Raw genomic sequence first — 17,008 nt, 5'->3', positions numbered from 1 at the left:
CTTTACAAAGAAACTTGTTTGACAAATGTGTCAGTATAAATTTATATATGCAAAAATATTTATATAAATATTTAAAGTGAAAAACAACATAAAGTGTATTAGTAAGGTGTGGGGCCAGTATAAGCCACCAGAACAGAACAGCTTCTGGAACTGTACTTGAGGGATAAACACCGTTCTTTCCAAAAGTTATTCCCTCAACTGGTGTTTTGATGTTGGAGGTGGAGAGCGCCATCTAACAGGTCTCTCCAAAATCCCCCACAGATGTTTTTATTTCGGTTGAGATCTAGTGACTGTGAAGGCAATAGCATATGATTTACATCATTTTCATCCTCATCAAACATTCAGTGACCATCATGAAGTTACAACGTCGTTTAATAGGAGAAAATCTTCACCGATCACACAAAAGGGATGATGGTCAGGTTTCGATGTCAGCTCCTAAACAGAAAAGAGCAAGAGCTTCTTTTCACTCTTCAGCGATGGTAATGGTCATATTAATGAGAAATCCAACACTGAAGTAGTGGAAACAACAAACATTGGACTCAAGGGTCCAGAATGCAATGCTGCTATGTGATGCAGCTGCACCGAGTTATGGCAGAGACTGAGCTCGACTAGTTTGTGATCTATGAGTTGATGATTGCAATAGCAATGAATGCGGTATTAGCATGAAAGGAAGGTGAAGCTTTGGAACCTTATCTAGTTGAACAGGTAGTCGAACACAATTGTGGTTACTGTAGGAAACGCTGACCGAAAGTGAAAATAGACCAACATGTCAATGAAAGAAGTTTAAATTTAAAAAGAAAATAATAACTCTTAGAATCCCTGGAAGATGTCAAGTCGTTCAGGGTGGATTTTTCCTTTAATTTGTTACCTGTGTATGTAAATATTTCAAAATTGACACTATTACATTTTTTATACATACTGTATGTTGCTATGTAGTAAATACATTTGGAGCTTAGCGCTTCCATGTGATTTGTAATGTGCTCCACGGGCAGACATTACAGATGGTGTCTATGCAGGATGTCTTAGAAATGTACATATGTATACAGTATATACAGTACAGACGGTGTAAGCGTTCCCGTGAGAATACACTGGCAAACACAAAATACATCACATTCCTGAGAAAAGACCCCACTTTCCAAGTGTCCAATTTCACAACCTGCCATTTACTGGTGGATCAGAAACACTAAGAGAATGGCTCTTTAGAGTTTCCCCCCTCATTCACTCTTTCTCTTTTTTAAGGAGTGGTGGCTAATCTCCTCTCAGGTTTAGGATTCCTTCGCTGTGCTCTTTGAGGAGAAGGAAGCAGAGGGAGAGTAAACACCAGGGCTCTCACTGAGGGGATTAGTGTGCCCATATATCATCATGACAACCCTTTTCAGCGAGTGACGAGTCACCGGGACCCTGAGCTATAAGGATCTGGTGACGTTTCCTGTCACTGTTGGAATCATTGATCAGCTCAAAAATCATCAAACTCACTGATCAGGTGGTGTGAAGCTATAGCACTGGATGTGTTTTAGATGTGCATTTGTTGGCAGTTCCTTTTCCCATGGCCTTCATGAAGAGCTGTGGCTTGTGATCTGTAGATTTTAATGATTTTAAATACATTCACAGGAGGCACTGTCATGCCATGGGTGAATGATTGAATATAAAGACCAAAAATGGCAAAAAATAATAATAATAATAATAAAAATAAGTCAACGATTAAAAGAGGATATAATTCAAGCACTTGAGGGTTAATAGTCTCACTCAAAAGCATTTCTCTAGCTCCATGACAGTCCTGCGATTTGAGCTCACAACCCTCTAGCTCAGAACCTTAACCAGCTAAGCCAAACATTACACAAACACTTGTATAGTATGAATTTCTAAAAATATACAGAAATCGAATCTATGACACAGAAGTTGCTAGCAAGCTGAGCCACAGGCACGATTTCTACAAACTTTCTCATGAAATTCAAGCACTTTTATGGTACATAATCAGCTATTTTCCAATATAACTTAGATAAATATTTAAAGTTAATAGACATCCAATAAATGGGAGCGTTTACAGGAAAAAAAAAAAAAGCAGCTAATTTACCTTATTTTATTTCAACACTCAGAAGTCATATAACACATTTGTAAGCTATTTGGCACAAATTATAAATGTCAAGATGTCTTCCAATGTGCTTCTGGAAAGTTTTTTCCGCCTTGCTCCAACCATGGCCAGTACTTTTCTTTTTCTTCCTTTCTTTTTTGGGGCCAGTTTAAGTTGAACTGCCAGCCAGAAGTAATAGTGTAATTTTAGCGAGCAGGTAATTGTTTGATACTTATAGAAGACATCTCACGCCATGCTTTTATGCAGTGCTAAGACAATATAAAATGGTTAAAGGTTAAATACTAAAAGATTTTGTTGTTTACCAAACGTCACTGAGTCCAATTATAAGTAGCTGTTTATTTAAAATTCAGCACATTTCTAAGCATTTTTACTTGTGGCAGATTTTCCACCATCTGTATGAACCTTGCTGAGAACACAATGCTGACGAAGCTTGGAAATAACAAAACACATCAGCATCTAGGAGTTACAGCAAATACATCTTTACCTAGGAACAAATTGGACATGATGCAAGCTTTGAATGCCTAATAAGAAACCAAGAAAATAAAACAAGGATGCAAGAAAACAAAGAGCAACATGTTTTTAATAGACATTTAAAAATGTATTTACAAAAAAAAAATGCTAAGTAATCCTTATCAAGTACATGTATATGGAAAACAGCAGGGCATCTAGAGGACTGGAGCGCTTCCTGTGTAAACATTTGGCTTGGTGGAAAAACACTGTGGATTGTCTTTTAACAGTTCTCATGAAAGATTATTCCACTGTTTTGCTGCCTGCCATGTTATATTCTCCATCATTCCCATGATCACTTCAGAGCATAGTTTATAAGACGCAGACACCAGTTCACAAATAAAAGTGGCACAAAAAATACAAACAGGGTAAAGAGGCACGAAACTATGATTGAGAAGCATCTGGGAAGAATCACGCTCATTATTACAGGGCCTACATGAAGGATTTACACCCTTCCACTATTGCATGCAATGATGTGCGCACGATGTGTTCCATCATGCCGAGCACAGATCATCTCTGTCCACTCCCTTTTCTGATCTTTTCCAAAATAAGATTGCAGCTGGAAACTGCGATAGCTCTCCATAGGACATGAACTCTGGACTGAGGAATGCTCACATGTGGAAGGACATCGCAAGCCTCCCAATGACAAATGCAGGGTGGAGCTTTTTTACTTACACTACACCTTGACGTCACATGCAGTGAGTGAGCCGTCTTTCACAGTCTTACATCCTGGCCAGCTCAGTCTCCGTCTAAAGACACCTAACTAATCATGAACAGCTCCCAACTGCTCTCAGAGCCAGGGCGATGTGATACGGACTTTCCCATGCACATCAGCACGGTCACTTCATGTCCAACAAACATCCTGATTACAATGATTATCTCATGTATTGGCTGATTTAGTAGGCAGGGAATATAACATGACAGAGAATGCTGTTATATAAAATAATCGACTCTGACTATAACTAGATTTACAGTTACCATCCCAAAGTTGATTATTTTCTGATTATTTTCAAAACACATCTTAGTCCTCTTATACCACAGCAATTTTCCAATCATTACAGTTTTTATTTATTTATAAAAGAACAGCACATCATATGTCACGGAATGTCCACAAAACAGTTAGTTCTTATCACTTGTATTACAGCAGCTATAAAGAGTAGTTCCCTCACCAGCCTTTTTTTCCTCTCTCTTGCAGTTAACGATACAAAAAATGCAGTTTGTCATGTTCTTGAGAAATCACAAAGCGCAAAGACTTTCCCGTGTCAGAAATCGTAAATTTAGAGCTTTACCTGAGTGTTACACAGCTCTGACATATCAACAATTAGACGCGTTTTTAATACGTATTTGGGGAGCATCCGCCATAGAAGTGCTTGTGTATGTAGTTACTACACAAAACTATAATGTATTAGAATGAGTGCATTAATATAAACGTGTGATTTGCCTTTCCGCCAGCACTAACACCTTTTGACCAATCAGATTCAAGAATTCAACAGTACTGTTGTACAAGTTAATATAAAGAACTTAATATAAAGGGATGTATCTCAGAGTGAATAACCTGAACACGTTTATATAAAATGAGCAATTCCTGGAATATAAAATCCGGCCTACCTTGGAGTAAATAATTCGCACACTGTAGAGTAAAATATTCCCCTGTTTGACCTTCATAGAGAGATCCATGAGGGCCGTCAGCTCATCATTCTTTTGGATATCCGATGCCTCATCTGACTTATGTAAATGAACCTACAGACATGGAGAAGAGAACTATTAAAAACAGGGTTACGATGCCACACATATTTATTTTTCTACAATAACAAACACCAAAACCAACGTTATTTAAACACATTCAGTATCTGGTGATTGAACAATGCAGAATGAAAAACAGCCATGTGTTAATGTGCATTCCCACCAACGCAGAACACAAATAAGTGGTTGCTGTGTCTAGACCATAATCCATCTTCCAAGAGAAGCCATTTCATCATGTACAACAGTATCCTCCTCCTATTCAGAAAGTCGGGTGCTCGTGTAAACAGCAGAACCACTTCAAAGACAGCAATTAAAAAGCTCAGTAAAGTTTCCACTGCACCCAGTTGCTAACTAAAAGTATGCCGTTGACACAGTCCTTGGGATTCTGTGACTAAACTGCTGCTGTATTTTCCATGAGCTCGCTTCATTGTTTTCTGTGTCTTTTAAAAATCTGGTTGCTCTTCTTAAAATGTCAGACTTTATGAAAGACTAGAATTCATCTGTACTCAATCTTATGAGCAATGACTAACAGAGAAACCCCAAATGACACTACAATCAAAAAATGGCTGTTTACTAGAGTGGGTTTTTACCACTACCATGAAACTGATTAACCATTTCACATTCATGCCCTTTGGCTTTGCAAAGAGAACGTATGGTTATCAGGTCCTAACAACAATCGCTATGCAATAATCCACAAACAATGTTGGACCACCACTGTGACTAAAGCTATTTATATTATAGTTGGATCACAAATGAAATAGGATTTCAATTCAAATCAAATATTGAGAAAATGAGATATTACAAAGTCACAATATGGGTACAGAAACTTTCTCAGTGGTCTGAGAATGTCAGACATTTCTTCCAATTCTGGTGTCAAAGGTCAAGTGGCCAGTCACACTGCCAACAGTCACATGACCCATGTTTGAAATGAAACCCACTGAAAAGCTGAAGTGATGACAAGCAGGTGCCATCTGCGTGCAAACAGCCTGAAGAGTTGTAATGAGAACACACACGCACACGCACGCACACACACACGCACGCGCACACACACGCACGCGCACACACACGCACGCGCACACACACGCACGCGCACACACACACACACACACACAGTTGCATTCTCTAAGCCTTAGATCCACTGGCTTTGTGCCTCACACTCACATTCAAATGGTTGGGGTGTTTTCAAGACACGTTTAAGAGGCCTTTCACAAATCACAGCGGGGATTTAATTAAGTTTCAATGAGATGACATTTCCAAAGATTAAGACAGATTTGTTTTGAAGTAGACGTGCTGGAAAAGGACCGGGCTGCAAACTAGCCAGGGTTTTTCCAGCTCCTGTTGCTGCCATCTGGCTACAAAGGTGACAAAATGCTTGAGCAGAAGTTACAGTGACCTTCCGTTTATGTACATTATGGATTAGCAGTGTACAATTTCCAACGAACAATGTCAAACATGATTTTAAGCTTTGAGAATTCAATTAATGCAATTAGACTTCATTTAATACAATAATACACAATATATTTTGTATATAGTTATATGTAATCTTCAGGATACTGAACATCGCAACATTGCATTAATAAAATATGTTTAAAAAATCAGTTTTTTTATGCTGAACAAACCTTCAGCATCTGTTAAACAGTCACTGATGTGTATAGATACTTACCAGTACAATAACAACCGGGTACAAAAGGGCATGCTTTGTCTCCTCAAAAACCTTCACCATCTCCTCGGTTTCAGATAAACTTGCACCACTGGTCTGCAAAAATGGATGTATTGTATTAAGCCCCATTACGATTCATTTTATTTAACAGCAGGATTAGTTTCTGTATATCTAATATATAATGCTGAACAATATAAAGTGCAATATTTCAGTACAGATATCTGGATGAAGTTCCTGGTCTTTAGCAGCAGTTCATTATTTTCCTTCGTGCATGCGATAACATCCACTGCCTGCAAAACACAAAAGGATAAGCATTCGGTTACAATGATTACAGTTTGACAATTCCTCTGTTACTTACCGAGAATTATCATCAACCCTAACCTGGACATCACAAACACATACGCACATGACATGAATACATTTCTTACATGTCAATAGAAACACACATACAGATAAAATAAATAGCTCTAGGCTGTGATTGGTACAAACTCGACAGTTAGAGAGGAGAATAAATTATAGATATGAAATGGTTATGAGAAACACATGTGGGCACTTAAACCCTCTTGAAATATAACTAATTATATTTTGAAGGAGAAAAGCATTTCAATCTGCCCTGTAGATTTCTGAGATTAAATGTGCTGACTTGATTTAAACCATGCTAGTCATGAAATCCTCCTTAATTGTGGATTGGTCACGGGCTGTTTCATCATAGCACTTACACCACAAAAATGACAAGAATTTTATTTCCCTTCACTAGATGATGCAATACTGATAGTTATACAAATTAAGGTATTGATAATATTTATAAGGACTTATAAGGATTGGTTTCTGACTGATGTTCAATCAGATATATAAATGATTAGATTAAATGTCAGTAGCCTGTTAGGGCAAATATCTAGCTCTGATCTGGAAAAAAGAAAAAAAAAACATTTTGGACTATAAACTGTTTAAAGGAATATGCCACAGTTTTATAACTTAATCTCTACCATCTACCACATCTGTACCATATGACAGACGACCAGTGACAATTATTTTGACATATTACACTGTATTTGGAAAAGAAAAGAAGACCCACTGACAGAGAAACTCACTTATAATAAAAGTCAAAGAGCAGTTGTTAACATTTAAATAATGTGACTATATGATGCTCACCTAAAAGCAAATAAACATTCAGTGGAACTATAAATGGTTAAATTGTAAGAAGTGTCATTCATTAATAATAAAAATTTGTCATTACTGGCAAATTGCTGTGGTATAAGAGAAATAAAACACTTCTGGATATTCTGTTATTGGAAAATATTCATCTTTAGGGTGCTAACAGTAACGCCGGTTTGCATAGGGCCACATAACACCTCGTGGTTGATTATTCTCCTACACCAGCATGTCCGGTTGTGTTTTATTCCTTACATATCTTGCTAATGTGATATTATGACCTCATCTCTTTCCTCAGTCCTTTATTGCAAAACTCACATTGGCAAAGCAAATTCTACCCAGAGCCAAACTGCACCACCTGCCCTTGGAGATCCGGATCATATCACAGATGTCTCGTACCAGAGAAACACTATCACGTAATGTGGATTAAAATCACCGATGGCTTTGAGAGAAATTTACTTCCTCCTCCACCATTTCCTCCTTTTCTTTTATCTGCTTGGAGTCCTGAGGAGCACATCAAGGATCATGGGCACACAGAGGACACGAAACTCCAAACCACGACCTGAGGAGCGACCCAGTTCTGCTGCCAATCCGTTATTAGACACCAAGATCTGTGCAGTATGCAATATCATCAAAAGGGGGATGTGCACTTGGCTCTAATGATTTAGAACTTGGAACTATTACAAAAGAAGATCAACTTTCACATAACTTGAAGGTGCAAGGCCATGCTGATGATGCCCAGATTTTTCTTTGCCTACATCCGCTGTTAAAGACGAAGTTAAACAAATCATAACACATTCTTTGCCTGTAACGTGAAACAGGATAATCGTTTACACTTGGGGGAAGTGGATGTGAAAATAACCTTAGATTATTGGTTAATATTATTTGTGTGGCAGCCTGGGAAAACCGTTGACATTGTGCAATCTTGACATTTTCTACAACACTGTATGTAGATTTGAAAACTACAGGCTTTCCTAAACCGAAAAATGATTCTTGTTTGCACGTATCTTAATCACAAGCAACGTGCTAGCATTTTAAAACCTGGTTATCAATGTATAAACAATCGGTGCATTGATCATCTAAAAGAACCTGCTGTACATTTATTAAATTTGCATCTGATTTAATAATTTACTAAATAAAATTTAAAAATATTCAATCCAAACATGCAAACTATGTCCTTATATCTGTATAGCCTACAAACATTTTGGCAGCTGCTTTTATTAAACTACTTATCTACCTAATGATCTTCGTTGAAAGCCTAGTCAAGTTAATAACAACATTTCTGCATTGCTTTGGGTAAATATATTGATGGTTTTCTTAAAGTAGAATTCAGCCTCGGGACATCCGACTGTTTTTCTCAAACCGCCACACAGTTTTTCACCACGTAAGCATGCACGTGACGGAAAATAATGCTATGATTAAATTGCAATTTAACAGAAGATTACAGAAACACAATCACTCTGAATGACTGGTGTACAATATGAACTAACAAGGCACATGAACTAACAAGGTGAAAAAAAAATGTCAGTTTTAATTTCAGGTTGCCTTTAGCGGATGGATTTCGCAGGAAATCCAAGAAAACCACAGCTTGTAGTACAATGTCGAGGACCTGAGATGGCTCCAGGATTAAAGTCCAACAAATGGGAGGGTGGTTGATTGACTTTCACAAGTCAGTGTATCCATTTCAGCATGATGTCTGCAGGTGATGCAATTACGGCTTTGTGTATACCAGTGTGGATTTGCAGCGAGAGTGTGGGAATGAGATCGGAGTTCGGAGTGTGCGTTTTGGGGAGGGGGATTCCATGCATTATACATTAACCCAGGAACATCTGACACACCAAGACCACCCAAGCAGACGCTACTTTTGCTGAGCAGGGAGATGAAGTCATATAGACATTATGATCATAATCATTGTACCCTGACGTATTACAAAATCATTCTCATTACCATATGGTGGGATTCCAGGTTTTTTTGGAGCCTGCTGGAAAGCTCAACGGTTTCTGCCATGGCTCCTGAGATGAGGCACGCTGACAGCGAGAGAGTCTCTGGAAATGAAAAGCGGCTCAAAAGTTGAGCTTAAATAATACAAAACAGAAGAGTGCTTAACTCTGAATTGATGCACCTGTGAAAAGCAAAATCCTACATGTGTCTCTGTCTAGTTAATAAATATGAATCATACCATCAGTCATTTTAAATACCATATCATTTTATTCAGAAATGTCAGTGAAGAAACTGCATTGATCTATGCAGTGAACTTTCTTCTCGGGCTTCTGAGAGACCATTAAACAACAGTATAAAGCAATCAAGGATTGAGTAGAAAATAAACTTTTAGAGGGTCAAGTAATAAAACCCAGCAAGCATTCCTTGTGGTCGAAATACCTCCCACATATCAAAGGGTCAGAGTTTAGTCTGCAGATAATCAGACACAGGAGTTAAGCGCAACCGACTAATCCAACCTTTCGCTTTAACATAAATGTAACTGCATGCAAATTCCGCCATAACATAAACTGTTTCACTCTGAAAAGATCAAATGCAGCAGCAGATCCAACACCATAAAGGCTGACCTGAGAAAGCAGTTAACTGGGAGCTGAAAGTGAAGCTTTCTGGGGAAGGGGTCTTAAAGCATTTTTTTTGTTGTTTTTCCACTCTAAACCCATTTTGGCATTATGTTACAGGGCTGCCCTCCAAGCACAGAGTAATGCCTGGGCAGAAGAGCCAGGGGACAGGCTGACAGCATGGAAATTTCCCTTAAAGCATCGATCCAACACCATCACGTAAATATGCACACAAATCAAACTATCACTGAACAGTGATAAAACACAGCACCTTCTTAAACCTGGGGTAGAACGTGCTGCTGACATTTTCCAGAGACATGATTCCGGCTTACTAAGAAATAAACTACAGTAGTTTAAACACACTGATTTCGACCATGGGCTGTTTGTTAGAGCGATCACAAAATTGAAATAAATACCTTTGATAATTGACTCTGCTGCAGCCAAATCTCGTTTGTATGTCACCTGAAAAGGAGTGAAACTCAAATTAAAAAAAGAATGTGCAAAATCCATTCAACATGGACTGGTTGAATAAATGTGACATGCATTAAATTCCAGTAAAGTGAAGGCCTCGTCTCTTACTTTCCACAGTGTCGGTGGTCCTTCAATGAGCTTGGCACTGGTGCCGCTGTACTGCAGGGCCAAATGCAGGCACTCGGTGCCAAACTCAAAGTCAAACTCACTGCACTGTGAAAAGAAATCAGGACATAAGGCGAAGCAACAACAGATCCATGTGTTTGTGTTTTAGAAATAGTGAAATTATTTACTTGTTTATTATGGATGACTGAGAAGGACCCAGAAGAGGAAAAAGGTAAACATGCATACAGATTAAGTATCCATTCAAAACGAAATGGAAAACATGGAAGGATAAACTCATGCACTCCCCTCAAGACCAGAGTTACCACAAACATGTAGCATGCTAGTTTTTCAACCATTTTGTGTCAATCACTGAGTTTTGTTTTGCTGCCTTTTGACCACATGTAATGAGATTTTTATTAGAATCAAGTTACCCACAGCCTTGTTCTTCTTCTAAGGGGAACACGGGGACACCAGACAAATGTTCACAAATCTAGCTCACAGCTCTGAGATCACAGACACATCACAGGGCTACCTGAGATATTATAGAAGCAATATGTATGGCCATATTTTATCCTCAGCAAAGGAGAAACATTTTATATATGTATGTAAAGAGAGAGAGAGAGAGAGAGAGAGAGAGAGAGAGAGATCAGTGATCTCACAAAAAAGCCACCAGGTCCTGCAGCCATTTAACCCTTGGCATTTTAGTATAACACACTTGGGGTTGGGTGTCTCTTTTGCCTCTACAATGGCTCCATCATTCTCAAAGGATGTCACACTGTGAATACATCATTCAAGCAGAAAGGACCACTGTAAGAGCTTTGACACATGGCCTTTGGCCACATTTTAAAAATCTGTCACTGACTCTTTTTTATTTAAAAGACAAACTGCAGTAACCTTGAGTAGCAAAAGTAGAGAAAATGAAGTTAAAAACGAAGCCTGGACTATTTCATGTCATCTGCAGGAAGATATATAACCTTTGGTTATAAAAGCAAAGAGCTATACATTCACCACTGTAGGAGTTGAATGCAAAAAGGCCCAGGAGTGTTATATCATATATCAGCATTATATCAGCCATGTACATACCTCGATAGGCTGACTATACCTCTTCACTATGTCAGACATCTTGGGACTTTCATTCTCATTTATAAAGCAATGTGACAATCAGTACTCAAGAACTCTTATGTTCTACACCACAGCCAAAGAGATAAAAATAGCTGAAGCTCATTACCTACTCTGTCCGTGTTTCTTTTTAACACTATAACCTGTACTGAAATTTTAAAGTGAAACACATTGAATATTTTTAGATTGAAAAATTTGTGATGTGTTTAGCTATTCTTCTGCTAATTTGCTGGTTGATGCTGTTTTTTTTTTTCAATATCCTGTGAGAAGTTAGCTGTACTCTATGGTGCTGATATCACTTATTTTTCACACTATCCAGAATTCACAGCAGATCCGTAGCGTAGCCATTTGAAGAGTAGTTACTGTATGTCGTAAATACACTCTGGTTTCTACTGCGACTGACTTGTCTGAATTTGGGTTCAAATCAATGCCTGTGTGTTGCGCTTGATGCAAGTCACACGTGTGTCAAAAAAATGATTCAGAAGCACGTTGTGTGTTGTACTGGCAGTGGCATAACCAGAAACTAATTTCGGTGGGATGAGAAAATATACAAAACTACTTTACTTACAATACAAAGTATTACAGTGGTTTTATTTGTTGTCAATACAAAAGAAATGTATTAAAATTGTATATTTTATTTGTGTCAATATTGTTTCATGTCAATATCTTCTTGTGAAGCCTGTATTGGAATATGCAACATATTGTGGCTTTAATGTATTGACAGATGCCTAATATACATATATTTCTGTAAAAATCTAAAAAATTTAGCAAACCTGGCAACTTAAGACTTTCTTGAAAGATGTTATACAAATAGGATGACATTAGGCCACTGATACTAGATCTTGTAAACGGCAATACACGGCCCACATGAAATCAGCAGCTGTGTCTTCAATCACATACTGCAAATGTGCACCCTAGAGAAAGAGTTCGTCACATCCACCAACAGCAGCATCTTTTTTTACAGTGTCAATAGTGTTCATGTAGATGAATGTAACTTAATAAAACCAGATTGTCAGATTGTTAGACTCCGAAGTTGCCAATTTTACGTCATGTCCAAGCCAAACACAGCACTGACACTCACACTTTCCAGGATGACAACTGTAGAGTGCATAAAGCCAAATATGTGAGTGAATTATTCAACAAGCATGATGAAACCCTGGGACACTCTGACTGGCCTGCAAAGCTAGTGCACCTAAATCTCATAGAAAACTTGCGAGATGATTTGGAACAGCGGGTAAAACACCAGAATGTGCACCATAAACTCTAGCTTAACTCCCATTGGTTGGAAGAGTGGACTAAAAATAGCAGGAACCCAAATCACAGGCAGAATCTTGACTGGGCAAGTTGAGGAGGAACCAAGTTTTATAAATTTATTTATAAATTTCTTAATTTATAAATTAAGAAATTAGTTCATATGCTATGTAGAAATCTAGAAGCTTTTTAATGGGTTCAAACTCGGGGTGTAGCGCAATGCCTAATTATCTGTATATGTTTAAGGCTCCAAATATTCATATCTGAATTCATATTTAAACGCTAAGTGGGAGTGGCCTAAACCAAGATATTTGAAATAGCCACTACTTTTTGAAATAGAGATGTGTGTGGGACTGTTTTTAATCCTGCTCACACAGTTATTATTTTTATTTGTACCTGCACATGACATTTTCTAACAAATTTAGTTGGTTCAATTCACAAAATATAAACAAACTAGTAGCCTAACTGGAGACACTGACCAGGCAGTTACTAAGGATGAATGAAGAAAACATTGTAAAAAAATGAATAGTGCACCTCTATACATGCAGTATCTGTATCTGTATCTGTTTAGAACACATTATCTGTTCATTCCAAACACATTCATATTCAGTTACATCCCTAATTCAAACAACATCTGTTTTGTACTTGAGATGATGTGAAAAATGTATATGATGTAAACAATAGTGACGGACTGCACTGGCTAGCTAACTCCTGTAACACTCTACTATGGGTGTTTTTCATTTACAGTTCAATTTGCACGTTATAGCTCAATAAGAATTACAGTTAGAGACAGAAGCGGCACCACAGATGCAATGTCAGTTCCTTCCTGGTGCTGGTCCATGATGGGACAGCCAAAATAATACATCATCCAAGTACTTTTTTTTTTTTTTTTTGGTATAGTACATTTTTTGTGTGAACAAAAGTACTCAAATGTGATTCGAGAGAGAGATTTTTTTACCCTTTGGTAGGCTTGATAGATGACATCATAGAGAAATCCTTGGGGCATTTCACTGGCCCTGTACTTCGTTCGCTCCAGTGAGTGGTCCAGGAAGCCTTCAGAGGTGGTGGCAATCACCGTGGACACCAGAGGACGGATGGCTCCAGAAGCCTGTTGGAGTAATAGAAATGCCTGCGTGAGTCTCAGATTTTCACAGCACCATCACAACAATGACTCCAACCTACACGCTTCATTAGAGATACTGTTAAACATAACTCGCTGCAAGTCAGGGTGGTGTCTAAGATAATAACCTGCACTTGAACTACCGGTTTCCATGAGATTCCTTTAGGAAGCGGCTTTTGAGGAAGACTTTAGAAATTGACAATCCAAGGTTTAAGCCTAAGCACTCATAAGCCAACCAGGAAGCATGCTGAGCTCCTTACAGTTTACTCCATTTTAGTTGATCATCATGAGGAGTGGGTAAGTAGTATGTTTTGTGTAAAGTAATGCTGTTTAAGCTGCTCAGCCTTTATGGATGACTCTGCACTCAATCTGACATTCCTTTATAATCAGGACTAATGGAGAGATAATGAAGGCCATCTGGCAACGGCCTAAGGAAGAAGAAACAGAAACAGACAACTAAAATCAGACAAGTGACAGCCTTACCACTAATTTATACTATAAAGCACACACTCAGACACTCAGATAGCGTTGTGACCTGCAGCAATTACTCTTCTTTCTGGTCAGTTCTCACTCATCTCATAAAAATGACACAGTACCATTGAGACTGTGGTTTGTTTCAGCAAGTCGGTCGAAACATTATTCTCAATGTGTGTGTTGCTGAATTACTGTTTTGGATTTGAAAGAAACCAGGACACAAACATCAGCATACTTTTAACATTTTTGCAGCATTATGGTGTAAACAGGGGCCACAATATGGCAAAAATATTGTATCATAATACTTTCCGTTCAGTTCAATTCACCTGAAGTTCAACTCACTCACCCTTGTAACTACAAACCTTTGTCTTTTACTTCTAGTGTAGTCACTGAATGATTTAACATTGAAAGCTGAATAAAAGGGTTAGGAACACTCCAATTTTTTTCAACCTAATGTCTATCGACCACATCTGTAGTGTATGCATGATTACCATGGACAATTATTCCGACACGCTTCTCTAGACTGAGAAAAGAATATTAAATCAGTGTATAAAACCTGTTTATAATGGAAGCCTAAGGGCAGCTGTTGGGGCAGCCAATAATCTGTTATGTGAAACATGCACAGGATGCTTTCATGAATTTTTTGGTCAAAAGTATTTCTAAAATAAGCGCAACGTAAACAAAGGTTCAGCCTGAAACCACAGGAAGACTGCTCCAGTGTTTCAAGCTAGGATAAAATCACAAAAGGAAAAACTGTCTACAATGTCTACCTCATTCTAAAACCTTAATTGTTAGTTTTGAATTTGTGTTATATGGTTATATTGTTACATACAGATGGATGACAAGGAAATGGATGGATGACAGGTGTGCGTGATACAACTGAGCAAGTAAAATCCTATCATATTCTGTGACAGGTACAAAAAAAAGCTGATCGGGCTCATTTGGCCTCAATTTTAAATAAAGAAAGCAAGAAAGGATTCATTATTGAGGCATGGCTGGAGAAGCTTCAGTCACAAAGACTGCTTGAGTGGCTGTATTTCAATAGGAACAGTGAATAAAGTAACATCTTTGTTTATCTATGGGCAAGATCATTCAGTAAGGTTGGAAATTGTCAAAAGCGCACATTCAATGACTGTGATGCTCATCCATTAGTGTGAAGAATCAATAGTGTGAGTATTAGTACTGAAAAACAGAAGAGTGATAGAATAGAATAATATGACGACCCAACACCTTAAGACGCCTTATATTTGTTCCACGGCACAGAAAAAAAAATGTGTTGGAATGAAATTCTTGTCTGGGGTAATTGCACATAAACTATAGATGCAGTAGAGAATAGGGTTAAAAGTACTTCAGTGTTCTTTTAACAATAAAATTTAGTATCATGGTTTGGCATAATCCAAAGCTGGATAAACAGAATAAACGCTCACATCCTCAGTCATGAAAAGCTTGAACACTGGTAGAAGCTGAAGCCGACTAATTCTGCTTTGCCTTATACACTTTAATAAAAACACCTGTACACCTTCTCATTCATGCAATTACCCAATCTCGTGGCAGCAGCACAATGCTTTTCTGCTCACCACAGCTGTAAAGAGTGGTTATTTGAGCTCGAACCAGTCTGGTAATTCTCCTCTGACATCTCACAGTGTTTCTGCTCACAGAACTGCTGAGCAGTCTATGTTTTTTTTGTAGCATTCTGTTTAAACTCTAAGAGATCATACTCAACCAACCCATGTGACACCAACAACCATGCCATGCTCAAAGTCACTGAGATGGCTGATGTTTGATGTGAACATTAACTGTGATCTGTATCTGCATGATCTTATGCATTGTGCTGATTCCACACGACTGACAGATTGAATAAGATTAATAACAAAGATTGAATTCTGTTTTTATTATGTATGTGTATATCTAGTTCATTGTTGTTCTGGTCATTGTTGCACTGTGGGACGAGAAACTAAGGAAAAACATTTCACTACATTACATCACATGTACGTAATATGTATGTGACAATTAAAGAACCGTGAACCTTGAAGTGTAAGAATATGCAGGTGTACAGGTGTTTCTATTAAAGTGGCTGGTGAGTGTATGTGTAACAGTAAATGTGGAGCCACTCAGTTGAACATTTGTGCATGCAGAATGCTCTAACCCCTTGCTCTTTGGCTGCCAGTGTGATTTTGAGTAGAAAGTCCTCGTCTACGAACGGACGCACGGCATCGTGGATGATGACCACCTTTGGCCTGGGAAGCACAGGACCCTCTGTGCTCTCGCTGAACGCCTGAAGACCCTTGAAGATGGATCTATGTCTCGTGGTTCCCCCTTCAACCACTTTCACTTTTGTATGATGAAACTGATGGATGATGTGCAGCATCAGGTCATGGCTCTCCTTAGCAACCACAACAACGATGCTTTCGATCCACGGGATTCTGTTAGAAGAAAAGAACATAATCTCATGCTTTTGTCCAGTGCTAAAGTGTAACTTCTCAATCACCGCTGAGGACGAGTTTTGTTAGTCATGTCAATCAATCACCTGACATGACTGTCAATGAATCTGGGCTAGAAAGAAATCAGCCTCAGCTTTGCTTCTTCATACCATTCTGTGTATTTTTCTTATGACCATTGGTGGTGCTGTGCTTCATTCCAGTCCAAAATAATCAACCTTAAAACATTTGTTAACAGCAAATAATCTGATGTGGATGAAAAAATGAAACCTTATACCTTTTTTTTTTTTTTTTTTTTGTTAAATCTTTGAAAGACTGAGG

General features: G+C 38.2%; 1 protein-coding gene across 3 annotated transcripts in view; it reads right to left on the bottom strand.

Annotated features, from left to right (window-relative positions):
- Nucleotides 1-17,008, bottom strand: part of crppa (CDP-L-ribitol pyrophosphorylase A) — a 32,461-nt gene that overhangs the window by 14,305 nt on the left and 1,148 nt on the right. For 2 of the 3 annotated variants that reach the window (XM_053239555.1, XM_026935124.3), the window contains exons 2-9: nt 16,396-16,672; nt 13,614-13,763; nt 10,289-10,393; nt 10,126-10,171; nt 9,102-9,199; nt 6,218-6,292; nt 6,006-6,098; nt 4,208-4,339 (exon numbers count right to left, since the gene is read on the bottom strand). In XM_053239555.1, the coding sequence (XP_053095530.1) occupies nt 4,208-4,339; nt 6,006-6,098; nt 6,218-6,292; nt 9,102-9,199; nt 10,126-10,171; nt 10,289-10,393; nt 13,614-13,763; nt 16,396-16,672 (976 nt within the window). The remainder of the gene's footprint in view (nt 1-4,207; nt 4,340-6,005; nt 6,099-6,217; nt 6,293-9,101; nt 9,200-10,125; nt 10,172-10,288; nt 10,394-13,613; nt 13,764-16,395; nt 16,673-17,008) is intronic. The other variant, XM_053239556.1, reaches the window with a different exon arrangement.

Source organism: Pangasianodon hypophthalmus, chromosome 14 (assembly GCF_027358585.1).
Source record: "Pangasianodon hypophthalmus isolate fPanHyp1 chromosome 14, fPanHyp1.pri, whole genome shotgun sequence".
In the NCBI taxonomy this organism is placed as follows: domain Eukaryota; kingdom Metazoa; phylum Chordata; class Actinopteri; order Siluriformes; family Pangasiidae; genus Pangasianodon; species Pangasianodon hypophthalmus.
Note: the sequence above shows the minus strand (reverse complement) of the source record. Positions and strands in the feature narration are given on the sequence as shown.